Below are 15,488 nucleotides of genomic sequence, written 5' to 3'. Positions count from 1 at the left end.
GGAAATGAATTTTTCACTGCTCAGGGAAAATGATGCAGTCAGATGTAGGTCAGATAGAAAGGTTTAGTTTATTTTATATCTTTGTTTCTGTTAACAGAATCATCATCATATTTGCTGTGTGTTTACAAGCATGAATTTGTGGTACAGCATTATGTTGTACCCCTGGATGTAAGTCTGGTGGCTACAATCCTTCTTTGATTTTGATGTATGAATTCAGAGTAAACAAACTAACATGTATGTTGTTGTACATCATTTTTTCATAAAAACATGACCTTTTTAGCTTCACTATTTGATATTCACCATTCTGTGTGTTTCCTCGGCACTACAAGTTAGTGAACTACACAATTTACACTTTTTAAAATACTGTTTGGCAAACAATTGCATCACTGATCTTTATTTGACTTTAAGCGGTCAGTTTTTTGCCCAATTTGTCATTCTGTTTCTTCTGTAAATCATCTTTGTGGTTATTTCTCTGTACCAAGTGCCCTACAAATAAAATGGAATTGAACTGAATTGCATTTAATTTAATTGAATCATTAAATCATGAATGCTCGTCCAATTCCATGCTATTGTGAACCTTCCTACAACATTGTTCTCCTCCTGTGATGAACCAAGCACAGGTTAAATTTCTCCTTGTGAAAGAAATTGCTGAACAACCTTACATTAGATTGTTTGTAGTCATGAAATTCAGCTCCAATCTCCAATATGGATGAATGCACGCTGCACTGAATTCATGAGGTTATGATGTCAGTGGAAAAAATTCCATCACACTTTGTGACCTCAGCAAATGCACAATGGAGGAAGGGAGGCATACAAATGCACTTCTCCATTAAAACTCCATGAGAGGATTATGTAGAGCAATGATGGCTGACCTGAATTGGCTGGTATTCATCCAGTCCAACATATGTCCTTAAAAAAGCAGTATTCTTTTCTATGGTGAAACTTTATTTATTTATTTATTTATTTTTGATTAATTGACAGTAATTGCTGCGCATAAAAAAACATTTCTGGGGAAAAAACCTGTATATTTAATTTTGAGCATAACACTAGTTTGAAACCAGATTGGCTTACAAGTCTTGGAGCTATACAGCTGTCATGCTCACAGTTTTCTGGGATTAATATGGTTTCACTTTGGGCATATGTCAACTATATGGAGCCTAACTGATTGTTTCATGTCATAGAAGTTTGTATACTGTAAAAAATAGCCTAATTCCTTTTCAAATGATTCTTTTTCTTGTTGTGACAAGGCAGAGCATAGTCTTTTTGGGGAGCATATGTTAAAAAAAGGCACCTGTGGTAAGCATATGCTTCATGTTGGTGTCTATCTGTGCACTTGCCAGTGTATGGGCTTTCTGGCTGCCTCGTTGTCTTCTTATAATACACATTTTTAGTGAAGGCTTCCCTTCTGTACTGCGTCAATATTGGTGGATTTGTAAATTTCCTCAAAACCTTATGATTATGCTCTGAAATTGTGAGCCACATATCTGGCATCAACTTTTCCCCCTAACTCTTCATCTGAAACTCATCTAACAAACAAATCAGTAATCTGTCAATAAGACTGAATTTAATGCTGCTGCCAGGACAGGAACAAGGACTTGACATGCATTTGAACTCTAGTGCCCAAATATCTGAGAGTATCAAGAGCACCCCCAACTGTTAGCTCTTAGCGACTGCAGGATTTCTCATGAGCGGTGCGCTAGGCCCAGCAATCAGCCCAGATTACACTAACACAAATTTAGCGGCCATCAGTGTTACTGTGGCTTTTTCAGTCAGTCAGTGCTGTATTCTCACCGATTTAGATCTGCATTGTGGGATTTGATACCAGTGGCTTTATTTCTTTATTTTGCTTTTCATGAAAATGAATCAATCAAGCATTACGGGGCGACATAGCTCAGGAGGTAAGACCGATTGTCTGGCAGTCGGAGGGTTGCCGGTTCAAACCCTGCCCTGGGCGTGTCAAAGTGTCCTTGAGCAAGACACCTAACCCCTAACCCCTAATCCCTAACTGCTCTGGCGAATGAGAGGCATCAATTGTAAAGCGCTTTGGATAAAAGCGCTATATAAATGCAGTCCATTTACCATCCATTTACCATTTTGAGTTTAATTATTCCTCGGCAGAAATGGCCATCTCTGTGTTTCTTTGGTGACTAGTATGTTGTATGAGGCCAGATGGCAGCACGGGTTTGCTTATTTTATTTCTTTTCATTTTATTTTATTTTCCGAAAAGGTTTTGGATTTTGTTTTGTCCAAGTAATTCCATGGTTTAGTCTTCCTTGAGAGGTTATGAGAGTTTTAAACCACCATGGTTTTGCTGTTACCCATTTACATTTAAATATTGTTCAGATACTGCTTTTGTTTTGTTTATGAATATCCTTATAATGTAAACTTTGTAAACTGAGTAAAAAATATGGATAATATCATCATTGTACATTTTTAATACTATAAAATGTAACTATAGAAATATGTTGTCTTCCTCAGCAAGTGGAAAGAAATTAAGTTATGTATAAGTTTAGAAACATGTAGAGTCTCTGCATTTGAATATGAACTGAGGATTCAGCTGAGCAAAATAAAAAAATTAACGTTCTCTTTTGATGAATCCAATGATTAAATAATAACATTTATTTCTATCAATTTGTAATTCCCATCCTGCATGCTAATTACAGTATAAACTAGAAACATTCTTCAAGGCATTGGACCATTAAACAACTAACACTAATAATTGATAATTTAAGATAATGTGATTCCCATAGAGATTTAATATTTTGCCTTATCCATTGAGTTTCCAGGGATTTTTTAATACACAGTGTATATACAAGAAGCATGAGAATATAATGAATTTATGAAAATGTTGCAATTGGTGTATTTAACTAACAAACACAAACTTTAATAAATTAAACAGAACAAAAAGAAAAGGAACAGTTCTTCTGAACTGATGCTGCAGAGCTACAGACATAAGCTTGCATATGCAATTCATTACAATTTGGCCTTACGTTGCCTGAAGTGAAGACAAGTGGATTGGGAGCAAAGCGGTAGTCATCCAAAGGATTTATGTCAGGTGGGTTTGTAGAGGGCAGGACCCCAATCCTCAGCTAAGCTGTGTGCTGCTATCAGGTGTAAGGAGCCCTCCCTGGTAGACACTAAGCAATAAATAAATATGAGCCCATTGTATTCCAGCAGAGAGACTTACAGTCCTTGCTGTCACGTGCTATGTAAACTTAAACATACAATGAGGGGCGGGCCGTTATGTCATTCCTGATCCCCCGTGGACCTCACCTCAAGATTTTTTTTTTTCCATGGGAAAGGGGGTAAGACGGAAAGGAGAGGTCGAGAATAAACCAAGACATTGCTGATGTTCCTGATTTTTTATTTTTGCAGAGCCAGTGTAAGACTTGCTTGTGTTTATTTTATCTGATTTACACACGTCTTTCTGTCACATCCTGAGTGGTCAAAAAAGGTCACAAAGTTTTATGTGAGATGTTGCTTTTACTACTTTGTTTTATTTCATAGCATGTATCGGCAATGTCAAAGCTCATTTTGAAGGTTGCCATAGGAAACCTTTGGTGTGCGGGAAATAGAATGCTTTGTTATACAAGAGAGACTGACAAGAGGAGAAATGCAATACTGTTCAAGTTATAGTCAGAAACACACATTGAACAAATCAGCTAATTGCATGAGATTGGGCAAACCTGAGTCGGTGCACGTTTTGGAATGTTTTCTGACAGGAAGACAGAAAAAAAAAAAAGCGCAGATGAAATTGAAAGTCCCTCTGAGTGGACGCCACCTCAGGGCGGACACTTTCCTCACAACCTTTTATCCACAGGAAGAAGGTGGACAGAAAGCCGTGGAATCAGAAAAATTCCTCGCCTTATAGAATGGGCCCGAGACCTTGAGTGGAGCCCACTGAGTGATCCCCAGGGTGCAGCGTGCTATTCAGACTCACCCTGCCCAGAAGCCGCTGCCCCAGCATGCCAACCCCGGGCACGGCGGGCAAGTAATTACTGATGACATACAAGGAGTATTTTTCCAGATTGGCTTTCCTGTCTTTCTGCAAAAAATAATAAACCGCAGCTGCGACCTGACAAACACTACAGGAAAAATAACAGAGGTTGCTGGCCGCTGATAGAATGTGGAGTTTATAAACAGTGGACAAATAAAAGTTGAAAGGCGTGCTGTTCCTCCAGGCTCGTTTCAGATCATGGGAAGTGGGGGCCACGTCCTGTGAGCTGGGGGACATCTACAAGGAATCAGCGGCCTCCGAGAAACTCCCCCGGCAGGATTCGGGAGGCTGCGGAAAGCCTCGCGCTGTCCCTGCAGATTTCTGTTAAATCGGACGACGCGCTGTGAGAAGCCGATGTGTGCTGCAATGTTCCGCAGTTGATAATAGTTGATGTTTGGCTGGTCATGAGCTGGGCCTGACACGGTGCACACTGAGATGTAGAGCAAGCCCTTAAATCCCAATTAAGGCAACAGCTCATTTTAGAGCAAAATCCACCAAAGTGCCGTTTTCCTCCACCAGTGTACTTTGAATGTATGAACTCTTTGTTCGGTGAGACGGCTGATGAGGAGAATTGTCATACAATGCTTCCCTCATAAGGACACTAAACTGCAGCTGATAACGGACTGCCAAGCACACAGATCTGACAGCAGGGAGGCTGAAATGGTATCAGTAGGGCTTACTTAGCTAAGTCTAGTCCCGCAGGTGTGAAAGTCCTCAGCTAAAGACAAACTAACAAGTGTCTACCGGTGAGCTGGAATGTGAGGGGACGGTGAGTCCGACGTCTCCCAGTGAGGACTTGTTTGTGGCTACTGGAAATCACATTGTATGGAAATGCAGATATCCACCTGCATTGTTCCTGTCCCAGGCTGTGACACTCTCCTGCACCTTTAGGAACACTGTTTCACGTGACTATACCTGTCAATGCAAGCATGAGATCAAAGGTTTTGATTAACATGTGAGGGGAACACTGTACTGCTACTTTGGAACCTTTATGGTTGTGAATGAAATAAAACTGACAATACACGCACACACACACACACACACTCAGAGGGTGACTGCTGCATTCTCCAGAATGATAAATATATGATTTGACTGCTTTTCCTCTGCTGACTAGGGTAGAAAAAAAAAATGAAAACAAAACTACCTGGAAATAATCCAGACAAGACAAGTCAAACAAGACCGTTTAAAAAAGAAAAAAATTGACACAAGGCACAGTTCCCAGTTCATTCACAGAGCTTTTCATAACTGCAGAGGTTCGGTCTCGAGATTGCATCATAGATGCTTTTTTCATGGAGCAGGGAAATCCTTCTGTTAAAATCATTAAGTCAGTGTCCAAGATATAATCTCCACAAGTTGGGTGGTCAACACCGAGTCACTGCGCGTCCTGCTACAGACAGGATGAGGACTGACGTTATTTCCAAAGGACATTGCGTGGGGTTAAGGGGAAAAAAACGAGAACAACACTGCATGGATGGTGATCCCTTAACCTAATATGTGCAATGCACATTACTTGGCATGTGGTTGTTAATGGCTCTCTGCTGCAATATGATTAGTGAATCATTGTGTTTACAAGCCATTCATTTTAAGTGCATCAGCTCTGCCTGGCTAGAGCAACAGTCAAGTATGCTCACAATTTACAATCTTAAAAGTTACTTTAATGGATAATAGTTCAGCATAGCAAAATGTGCTATGGTTTTCAGCCGTCAGCTACAGTTTGTGGTTCAAGTAGAGATAAAATGTTTGAATAAATTAATAAATTGAACCAAATGATATTTTGGCTCTTTTTTGAGTTGTAAACATCTTGGATTACACTCCAAATATCTATAGGAGCTCTGAAGGACTGTAGCCTGTATGAACAGACAGGTAAGGGTTTAAAATTGTGTTGAGCTTTCTTTTTTTTAACTAACATTCACAGTGTTGCTCTTTCTTGTTCCTTTGGTAAGTCCATATAATGTCATTGCATAATATTGCACATATCAAAAATAATGATAATGATCTAACAGTGCAAATTATGTAAATAATATATGCACAGACCAATGCAAGACCAATAAAACGAATACAAATATGTGTAATTTTTCCTTTTCAAAATGTATTAACAATGCTTGTGTCTCCCTTCCAAAATGTATTATTATTTTATTATTTATTTATTATTAAAGATGTGAGCTTATTTCAGTGCTTTTTCCCCCCATAAACCTAGTCAAACTGTGACTAGATGTATGCAATCAACCATGTGTGAGATTTGGAGCTCTTTTGGCTGATGAAGTATTGTATTGGCACAGCAGGCTGTGGCACCACACCCAGCCCTCTTCCATTCTATTCCGAGTCAGTGCCAGCCCCGATTCATCAGGTACCTGATCTGAGACCAGTGTGTGAGACCACAGACTGTACAAAAAATGGACCACGTCACTGTGACATCACCCATTGACTCTCTATGAGCTTAGTGAAAAGCATTGTGATGCCCGGGAAGTGCAATTTGTGAGCACCACCGTGTTGTACAAATTTTGTATGAGGTCCGGTTGTCCACTACATGCATGAGATACACTAACACAGCAGTGACACTTACAGTCGCTGATTTGTCCACAAAATTATAACAATCTTGTCCAAGTAACAATAACTTAATAAAGTGGCTTATGGGAGACATTAGACAAAGAAAAAACACCTACTGACTACATTTTCTTGTGGGAAAAAATTATTGACTCTATTTTGACCATATTGTTACCATTGACATATATTGAAATGAGTGACAGAAATACCTATACAGGAGCCAACTGCACTGGTGCTAGTGACCAGGAATTGAGCTTTAAAAGAGCAGCCTGGTTTTGGCCACTAGTGTGAGGCACCTAGGACGCAGCCTGAGCGCAGAACTACAACTCCCAGTGAGGGCTGCACTGAGGCCTGCCTTGGGCTAGTTTCCGTCCCACAGGGTATTGACAACAGCTCTACAGTCTTCAAACCTGCGAGACTCATTGATAAGACACAATGAGGCTTCCACCTCCCTGGACTGGGATCCCAAGTGATGAGGTCATGATAATCTGATCTGGTCAATTAGACCTTGATTTGAGACATCTAAGCTGAACCACTAATTAAATGCTGAAGTCTGATTTTATCAGACACAGACATTGAGTGATTCTGGAACGATGTCAGTGATTAGCAGCTTCCATTTTGCAAACCGATTGCTGGCTTCGATGTTCCTTCTCTTTCACACTTGTGCTTTGGGTTTGCTTTTTTGCTTGTGTATATCGTTTTATACTCTTCAGAGACATGACATGGATCATGATTGGTCATCACATGGGTTGAACTGAGCAACATTTGACTTTTATATTTCAAGAATAATTTTTAAAAATGAAATTCCTTCATGGAAATTATTTGTACGGAGATCACAGGATGCATAACTCATGCTGAACAGTTTAAATTATAAATCCGATGCTTGCAAGACAGCTTTATAAAACACAAGTAATTATTCTAAGTATCCAATTTGTTATTGTGAGCACATTTTGTAATATGCTCACTTGCAAATAAACTTGTATTTTATGAACATCATAACCACGTTTGCTGCTAGTGAAAATTATTTGGAAAATATTGAGGTCTGGAATTCCACAGAGGCTTTCTCTGTATTCTTTTACTTTGTAAGATTCAATAATAAAACAATTATATTATTTTAAACTTTTAATAAATAAGCTATATGTATTGATTTGCTGTATCCTGTAATTCTTAACATAGGACATTGTGTTTCATAGTGTTTGGTTAATTAAATAAATATAAACATAAACAGCTTCTACAGAAACAGAAACAGTCTAAAATAGAATGCCCACAATATTAACAAATAAGCCAATAATTATTATCATACATCACTCTCACATTCTCTCTCTCTTTCCCACTCACTCACTCTCTCCCCTAGAATGTATTAACATGCACTCATTAGCATATAAGACATCGCTTGAGCCAACTGCCACTGTGGCATGTCTCAACGTGTCTACAAGAAAGTGACAGAAAAAAATAACACCAGTACGTAATTTTGCCATGTTTCTTCCCTCGGAGGGAAACCAAGAATAATAAAACATTTGATTGAATGAGCTATCAAAAATGAATCAAATCTACTTCATTTAACTTTAGCGAGTAACTGCTTTAATTCTGAAATGAGTAGACCTTGCCCTTTTTGAGTTTCCTGTTGTCCTCTGAAAGGAAAGATGCACACAGGTGAATCAGACGTGGCTGAACATAACTGGGAGACAAAGGTTGCGTGTCACCTAATAAAAGGCACAGCCTACTTCATAGAAACAGGAAATAATCCATGGTCTAGATGCTTAAATTGAATGAAAAGTCTATGAATAGATGAAAAAATTTGAGGAATGTAAAACGTAAGCAATCAGTGACCGGTTTTTATATTTAAGCAAACTCCAGATATTGACAGATCAATATGTCACATACCATAATTAATTGATCAAAATGATAAGAGATTAAATCTCTAACCAGGAATCTGTGGCGTATTTTGCAAAGCCAATCATCAAATACCAACTATTACGCATCAGATAAAAATGTGACCCTTTTGCCATGTAATGATGAATGGAATTTCTAGAAATTCCAAGAATGTGTCAAATATTGGCTGGGCATTTGGGAATTTATTTGGGAATACTAGTTTGTAATCGCATGTTCCCACGCTGCAAACAGTTTTGGAGTTTGATGTTTTTCACGCTGTTTTTCAGAGTCAGCCATGTCTTCTTTGCACTTCCTCGCCAGCCATTGCATGTCTTTACAGTCAGGCCTCTGGCACAGATGCACAATGATCGCAGTGGAGCCCAACTGGTGAATGATGAAGAGGAGTTGCTCTTAGACGATGAGCTGGGCATAGCCCATGCTGACCCAAGCCCTTCCTCCTGGGGCAATGCTACAGTTAAGTTTATGCTACTGTGCAGGGTTACTGGACGCAGACAGAATATGCCTCACACAGCCTGGGAAAAGGCATCCGTAGGAAAGATTCTAGAAGAGTGTGTGTCTCAATCCCAGGGGGTTTGTGTCTTGGTTGAATTGTGCCATGGTAATGGATTGTTTGTTAATGAAGTTAACATTTCAGTATACACAGAATGTATCACCAATTTGTAAAGTGAATTTTAGAAAATAAATAAACTTAAGTTACCATATGAGTATAAACAAGTTTGTGAAAAACTATATGTATTGAATTCTGAATATGCCAGTGCTGACTATGGGCAGTAACCCTGCAGGGTGGCTCAAACTTGGCTGCAGAAGCATGTAATAATTACAACAGGAGGAAACACTCACTGAAGTCATTGTGGCTCTTCCTTCACAATCAGGTACTTTCCCCCTTGTTTGCTCAATAGTGCTGTTTGATGTCTAGTGCTGTTTGTGTTGATCATTTTAGCATCATTTAACTGCCATCAGTGACCTTGCAAGCCTGTAGCTGTCAGGAAATTCTTTCAATAGAATAATGTGAAAATGTTGCTAGGAGACCATCTACTGTGGATAACATTGCAGAATACATTACAGCAAAGAGGCAAGAACGAAGAGAAAAAATAAATAGAATGAGAGGCTGTTTACATGTATCCAATCAACTAAAGACTATTGGAGAAATAAGACATTCCTACAATAAAAGAATTATGAAAATCAAGACAGATAGCAAAAACTGAATACTGTATACACTTCTGTGAATGGAGAGGTCACCAACTCATCCTCTACTGAGTGAGTTCCCAGCAAACATCCATATTCCTTTCCAGGCAAGGGCTGATCACCAAGACTCTGCTCTTGGCTCGCATCCAGCCTTCATCCCCACCATTAATGAGTGCTGGCATTCTTCATTTGATGTTTCATTACACGACTTCAAATTAACGCTCCGCCTTTTAAAAATAAACACGGTGATTTAAGGAGCGATTAGCCATTCTGAATTGTGAGGGCTGCCGACTGTTAAATACGTGTTTAATTTACCTAATTTGAGCATTCATCGGTTTTTTGTGGAGCAATGGCCCTGGCTGTGTGGGCTTGATGAAATGCGACTACCGAGATGGCAAGCTCCAGAGCCAGTAATGCAGGAACATAAGGCTTCATTAAAGGAGGGACAGTTTACTGCCAGAAGAAGGCAAGCAATGTAGATGTTTCGATATTTGGCATATTTTTAGAATGTTTTGTGAGATGTTTTAAAATGAAACAGGAAGCATGGGAACTTCATGCTCAGTGCCCACCCTATTTCCCTCTCACTCAGCCAAGAGAGACAGACGGCACTGGGATTAAACAATATCTCTAAAGACACTTCTGCCAATAGGTGGGTAATTATTTCAACAACCTTTTCAAGGAGAGCATAACTGTTGAAAGCACTGATAAACATTGGAAATCATTTTAAAACTATGTTGAGTGATTCTGAACATCCCTTAATTCTTGGCACTGTCATTCATGATTAATTTGCAACCTGACAGTGGAAAAAAAACTAACCTATGTATTTCTTAAAAATATAATTTATGAATTATTATTGCCTAAATGAAGATCAGAAATAGGTGTGCACGAAAATGATAGTTTATGTTCAGTAGTAAAAACAACTTTCTTCTGAATGAATTCAGTTTTATTTAGATCATCCCCAGAATGGAAAACATTATTAAAGAAAAACAACAACAAAATATAAATAAAGTCATCTTGGTAATTTTGTTTTGTTTCTGCAGTAACATATCCAAATAGTACTATATACGCTTAGAAAATGTTGTATAAATTAAATAAATACAAAGTGATATGTTTTTAAAAAATGAGACACTGAATGTTAAAACATAATTATAACTGTTAAAACCACTGTAGGGCACTTTGTTGAGAAGCAATAGAGTCCACTGCCTCAGGCCTACATGCAGCTGGTCCGAGATACTGTTCAAATTCGCTGCGGTCCAAGTCGCTGAGCAGGTCCACTTTAAACTGTTCCAAGTAGAAATCGAGACAAGATACATTTGTGCAGAGCTGACAGCTGCAGATCTTCCAGTCGCACTGCTCACCGCGTGGAGGAACGTAGGCACTTCTGGCCTGAGGGTACTGCTGGCCAGACATCTGGGGACTCTGCAAGTGGTACATTTGTGAGTCCCAAAAATAGGCTGGCATGCTTTGAACCGCATGCTGCTGGTACTGACTCTGAATCAGGTAACTCAGATTGTAGTCCCCCATGCCAAAATCTTGAGTAGCGGTGCTGGGGCAGTGCGGGGCCTCTGCTGGCAGGGCTTTGGGAACCTTCTTCAGCTGCTTCCTCCTCCGGGGCCTGTACTTGTAGTTGGGGTGGTCGATGGTGTGCTGCACTCTCAGCCTCTCTGCCTCCTGCATGTACGGCCGCTTCTCTGCCAGGGACATGGCCTTCCAGGTCTTACCTGCGGAATCACCAAGAGGACAGATACAGTATTTACAATGCTGTTGCAGATTGTGCAAGACCACATAAGGCAGAACATACACAAATGCCAGATTAGGCCAATGCGTAAATATTTTTGTGACACATAATACAACTTAATTGTAAAAGGAAGTCTTCTATTAGCCTACTACAGGCATACCCTTAGATTACAGTCCAGTAGCATCTTAAATATAGAGCCAACCAACAATATATATATATATATTTTTTAAATCATCACTATTTTCATAATTATTTATTTTATTTACTTGGATACTGTATTGAAAAGGTGGGAGGAGCGTTTATCAGGATACTTACCGAGAATTTTGCTCAAATCTGTGTTTTCTAAATCTGGGTTGAGCTGTGCCAAGCGCCTGCGTTCCTCTTTGGTCCAAATGATGAATGCATTCAAAGGCCTACGCACTCGTGGCTCAGGATCTGGTTTCGAGTCTGGGCTCGAGCAGCTGGATTCAGAGTCCATTGAGATAGGGCTGGACGGACCAGTGCAGGGTGACTTTGCGCCTGTCATAACCGCAGAACTGGATGGCGCACTTTGCCCTTCCTCACTAACAAACAACGTTTTATCGGCATTAATTTCAAAGCTTGGAAGGACCCGATCAAAGTACATGGTTCCGTGACGCAGACGACGTTTATTTCCTTCGAGATCAGTTGTACTTGGCAACCGAAGAACACTGATTTTATGCGCTACAGCGACCAATAGGAAACAAGTAGGAGTGGATTAAAGGTGTGAAAATTAAAAGTGTTTCCCCACTGGTGTGATAATTTTAATACCTCTGCTATTATCTCACATAATAATAATAATAATTTTAAAGAAAACACTCATTTAGTTATAATGTTCTTAAAATTTAGAAATCGTGTTTCCTCTTTGCTTTTAGTCTTTGAACGACAATAGCATTAAATTATGAAATCATGTAGCCAATTTGTCAAATCTGTCGCCTATCACTGGTGTACACTGAAGCGGTACAACGGATACAAAATGCGCTGTAAATGGTCAGTTATTTAATTCGTTCATACTTACGTAGGCCTATTGTCGTTGTCTCCAATACATACTGTATATACAGGCCTATAAACTCGCTCCATCTTATCACTTTCCCATTCCAAAATAATAAAATTTAAAAAATCAATAAACAAGAAGGTTCTGGCGTCTCCAGACATCAAAGATTCTCGCGGAACAGGTTATTCATTATTACAATCTCGGGCTCACACATCGGGTGATCTTTTACTCAATCAGATACCCTGCATCCTAAAAGTACATTTTACAGGAGGTCTCACAAACATGATCAAGGGACAAGTGACTGCGGAGGACGCGCAAATATTTGCTTAATAAAAAATAGGTATCTGGCCTAACCTTTAGATAAGGTTCCGTGATGAACTTACTTTTAAGAGGTGAAAGGGTGTGTTTGAAAACATTTTGCAGAGCCGCTCTAAAATAAAATGTCCACGATACTAAGGAGTATGGCAATCGTTTTTATCACCTCTTTTCTCTCTCTCTCTCTCTCTCTCTCTCTCTCTCTCATTTTTAACAAAACAAGCCTTTACATAGTCATGTTTCCAGTGCAGCGTAAGGTTTTTTGGAGTGATAAGATTCAAGCAGGAAGCTCGGAAAGGTCAGGAAGGAAATACTATTGGACTTAAGAGGTACCAGAGAGAATAAACTGAGCTGTACAACTTTGACAAGTGTGTATTGCCATAAACATGTTTTCGTTTAGCAATCGTATTTATAAATAAACCATATTTGCTCACTTGTATGGGTCTATCTAGGCATGCGAAGATAACCACTACGAGACAACACTTTCTTTTTTATTTAAACATATTGTTAATGGGGGCGCAGGCCCAATTATTTTCACCACATGAAAAGAATCAGATGAAAAAAAACCACTTCGAATTTCCTAAATTTCCCTGTGGGCTTAGTCTTGCAAGTTATAATATAGTCTAAAATAACTAAAATGCAACGATGTTATCGGATAATGTTAAACGTGTTTACATAATTAACTACTTTCAACTCGATTGCTGCATAATTCAATTGCATTAGACCTCTTTCTTAACATCTAAAATTTTGCATTAGAATTTGGCCAACACATGGACATAGCCTATTGAAATTAGGTTTCACTAAGGTAAAAAATATTTATTGAACTATTATTATCTCTGCGCAGACAAGGCCAATGACATGATATCGACCCATTCGATTTCTACTCCATTAACAAATAGGTTAGCCTGTCAGTTCACCCCGCATTTTTGTTTTACGAAAGAACAAACCCCGATGTTAAGATATAGCCTAGTCAAATCGTTAGTGCTGTGATTGCATTAGCCTATAATCTGATAGGCTATTTTTTTCCCCAGTGAACGAAGATGTGTAAACCGGTCCTATCAGAATCCACAACTTAGTGAAGCTGGTGCATATTGGCCTGCACCTGCTCTGTGCTTTGCCAGACGACTGCTGTCAGGCATGTCCCCTGACCGTCATTATTCAGAAAAAGCATTCTGTGGACCTTGTTGACACCTTCATCAAACAGAGAGATCCACTCTTACTTTAATTTAATAGCTCGGTGTATGTATCATTCATCAAAGCGGACATTCCGTCTTAATGTCTACGAAACGAAATTGGTGACTTTAAACATAAAAAAACACGTCCCTATCAATTTGATTTTATGTATATGTTTAGAATGAATCGATACTATTTAAATGTGTTTATTTTGGTCAGCTTGTGATGCAGGAGTGAGATACTCGATCTGAAATATCTTATGGCATCAAACATCGCATAAAAAAATGACTAAAGGTTTCTTTGATGGTCAATTTGGCCAATTAACTAAACACAACTAGGTCAATTTAGTTCCGTAAACCGATAGTCTGAATAACGCGTGCCTCTTCAGGCCAATTGTTTTAGATGTGTTTTGAGAATACACATAAAATCATTTGTGTGTGAATAGGCCCACGTTTTAAATTCTCAAAAGAAATGTAAAATCTTCATAGGCCTAGCAGCCTTCAATCAAATGTAAATGTGATCTTAAAAAAATCAAAGGCGGCGAGCTTCTGAGTACTACATACAGCGTGCATTTTGGTTTATTTCAATATAAATACGTTAGATAAACACTTTAAAATAATATTTTTAAATAACACACTCAAAATGTAAATACATAACTAGACGTTATAACGTTTCGTTTATTTATGAATATACTTATAGCCAAAGCAATAGGTATAATCCAATATATACACATCTAAAAATGTTAGATTTCTACAGATAATGAAAAAAATTAAAATAGTTGTATAATGGGAAGGTGTTGGGACATGAAGTCAACAATAATTTGAGAAATTGAAAGATACAAACAATAACGCAAGCATAAATTAAAGATAAGTATAAAGAAAATAAAGTAGGCTACGTTGAAAAATATTGCTCTGGATGTTCACGACTTGTCAGAATTAAGGGTGGAATCCACATCCTTCCATTAAACAACACACAGCGCTAGCAGTCATGTTAAAGGCGTTAATGGGGTTAATCAATTAGCTTGAACGACCCAGCATGAATACAATAATGTTAGTTTCGGTTGGCATGTTAATGCAAAGAGGTTTTGGATACCCGATTAAAACTATGCAGAGCATTCGTAAACTTTTGTTGAAGGTCAGTATACAAAAAAAGGGAAAATTCGTTATGTATTTATATATATATATATATAATTTGCTTGCACAGCCTACTTGAAACTCGATAACGAAAATGTGCAAGTAGTCTACATGTTCGCCGATAGAGAATTCTGTAGTCTGAGCATCATTTAATATGTACCTATAAAATATCTGAAGAATTGATAATATTTGAACGACTATAACATTTATTCGATTACTTTATGTATTTTCTTATTTACAAACACTCAAAAGGCACATTTACTCGCCTCGCTCAATGGAGCCGGCGCAGTAGCCGTTCCAAGGCGCGAGTGCATATCGATGAAAGAGTCGAAGTCCAAACAAGGATTATGCACCTTTTTGAATGGCCACTATGTCTTCTAAATAGGGATTGTTCTCAGAACCATTCAGCTCACAATGTACCATTGTACTGGACAGAACATATATTGGACGATCTTCTCCCTCTGCACTTTCATTGCTCATCAGTCTGCTTCAACTGCT

At 38.7% G+C, this 15,488-nt stretch overlaps 1 protein-coding gene across 1 annotated transcript; it reads right to left on the bottom strand.

The window, feature by feature from the left end:
* Positions 1-10,581: 10,581 nt before the first annotated feature.
* On the bottom strand, positions 10,582-12,762 carry sox32 (SRY-box transcription factor 32). The gene is made up of 2 exons (XM_064334427.1): positions 11,673-12,762; positions 10,582-11,340 (listed from the first exon to the last, which is right to left on the bottom strand). The coding sequence occupies exons 1-2, from the start codon at positions 11,980-11,982 to the stop codon at positions 10,775-10,777; spliced, it is 876 nt and encodes a 291-aa protein (XP_064190497.1). The 5' UTR covers positions 11,983-12,762; the 3' UTR covers positions 10,582-10,774.
* Positions 12,763-15,488: the final 2,726 nt, after the last annotated feature.

Source organism: Anguilla rostrata, chromosome 4, assembly GCF_018555375.3.
Source record: "Anguilla rostrata isolate EN2019 chromosome 4, ASM1855537v3, whole genome shotgun sequence".
NCBI lineage: Eukaryota > Metazoa > Chordata > Actinopteri > Anguilliformes > Anguillidae > Anguilla > Anguilla rostrata.
This window is presented reverse-complemented; position numbering and strand designations above follow the sequence as displayed.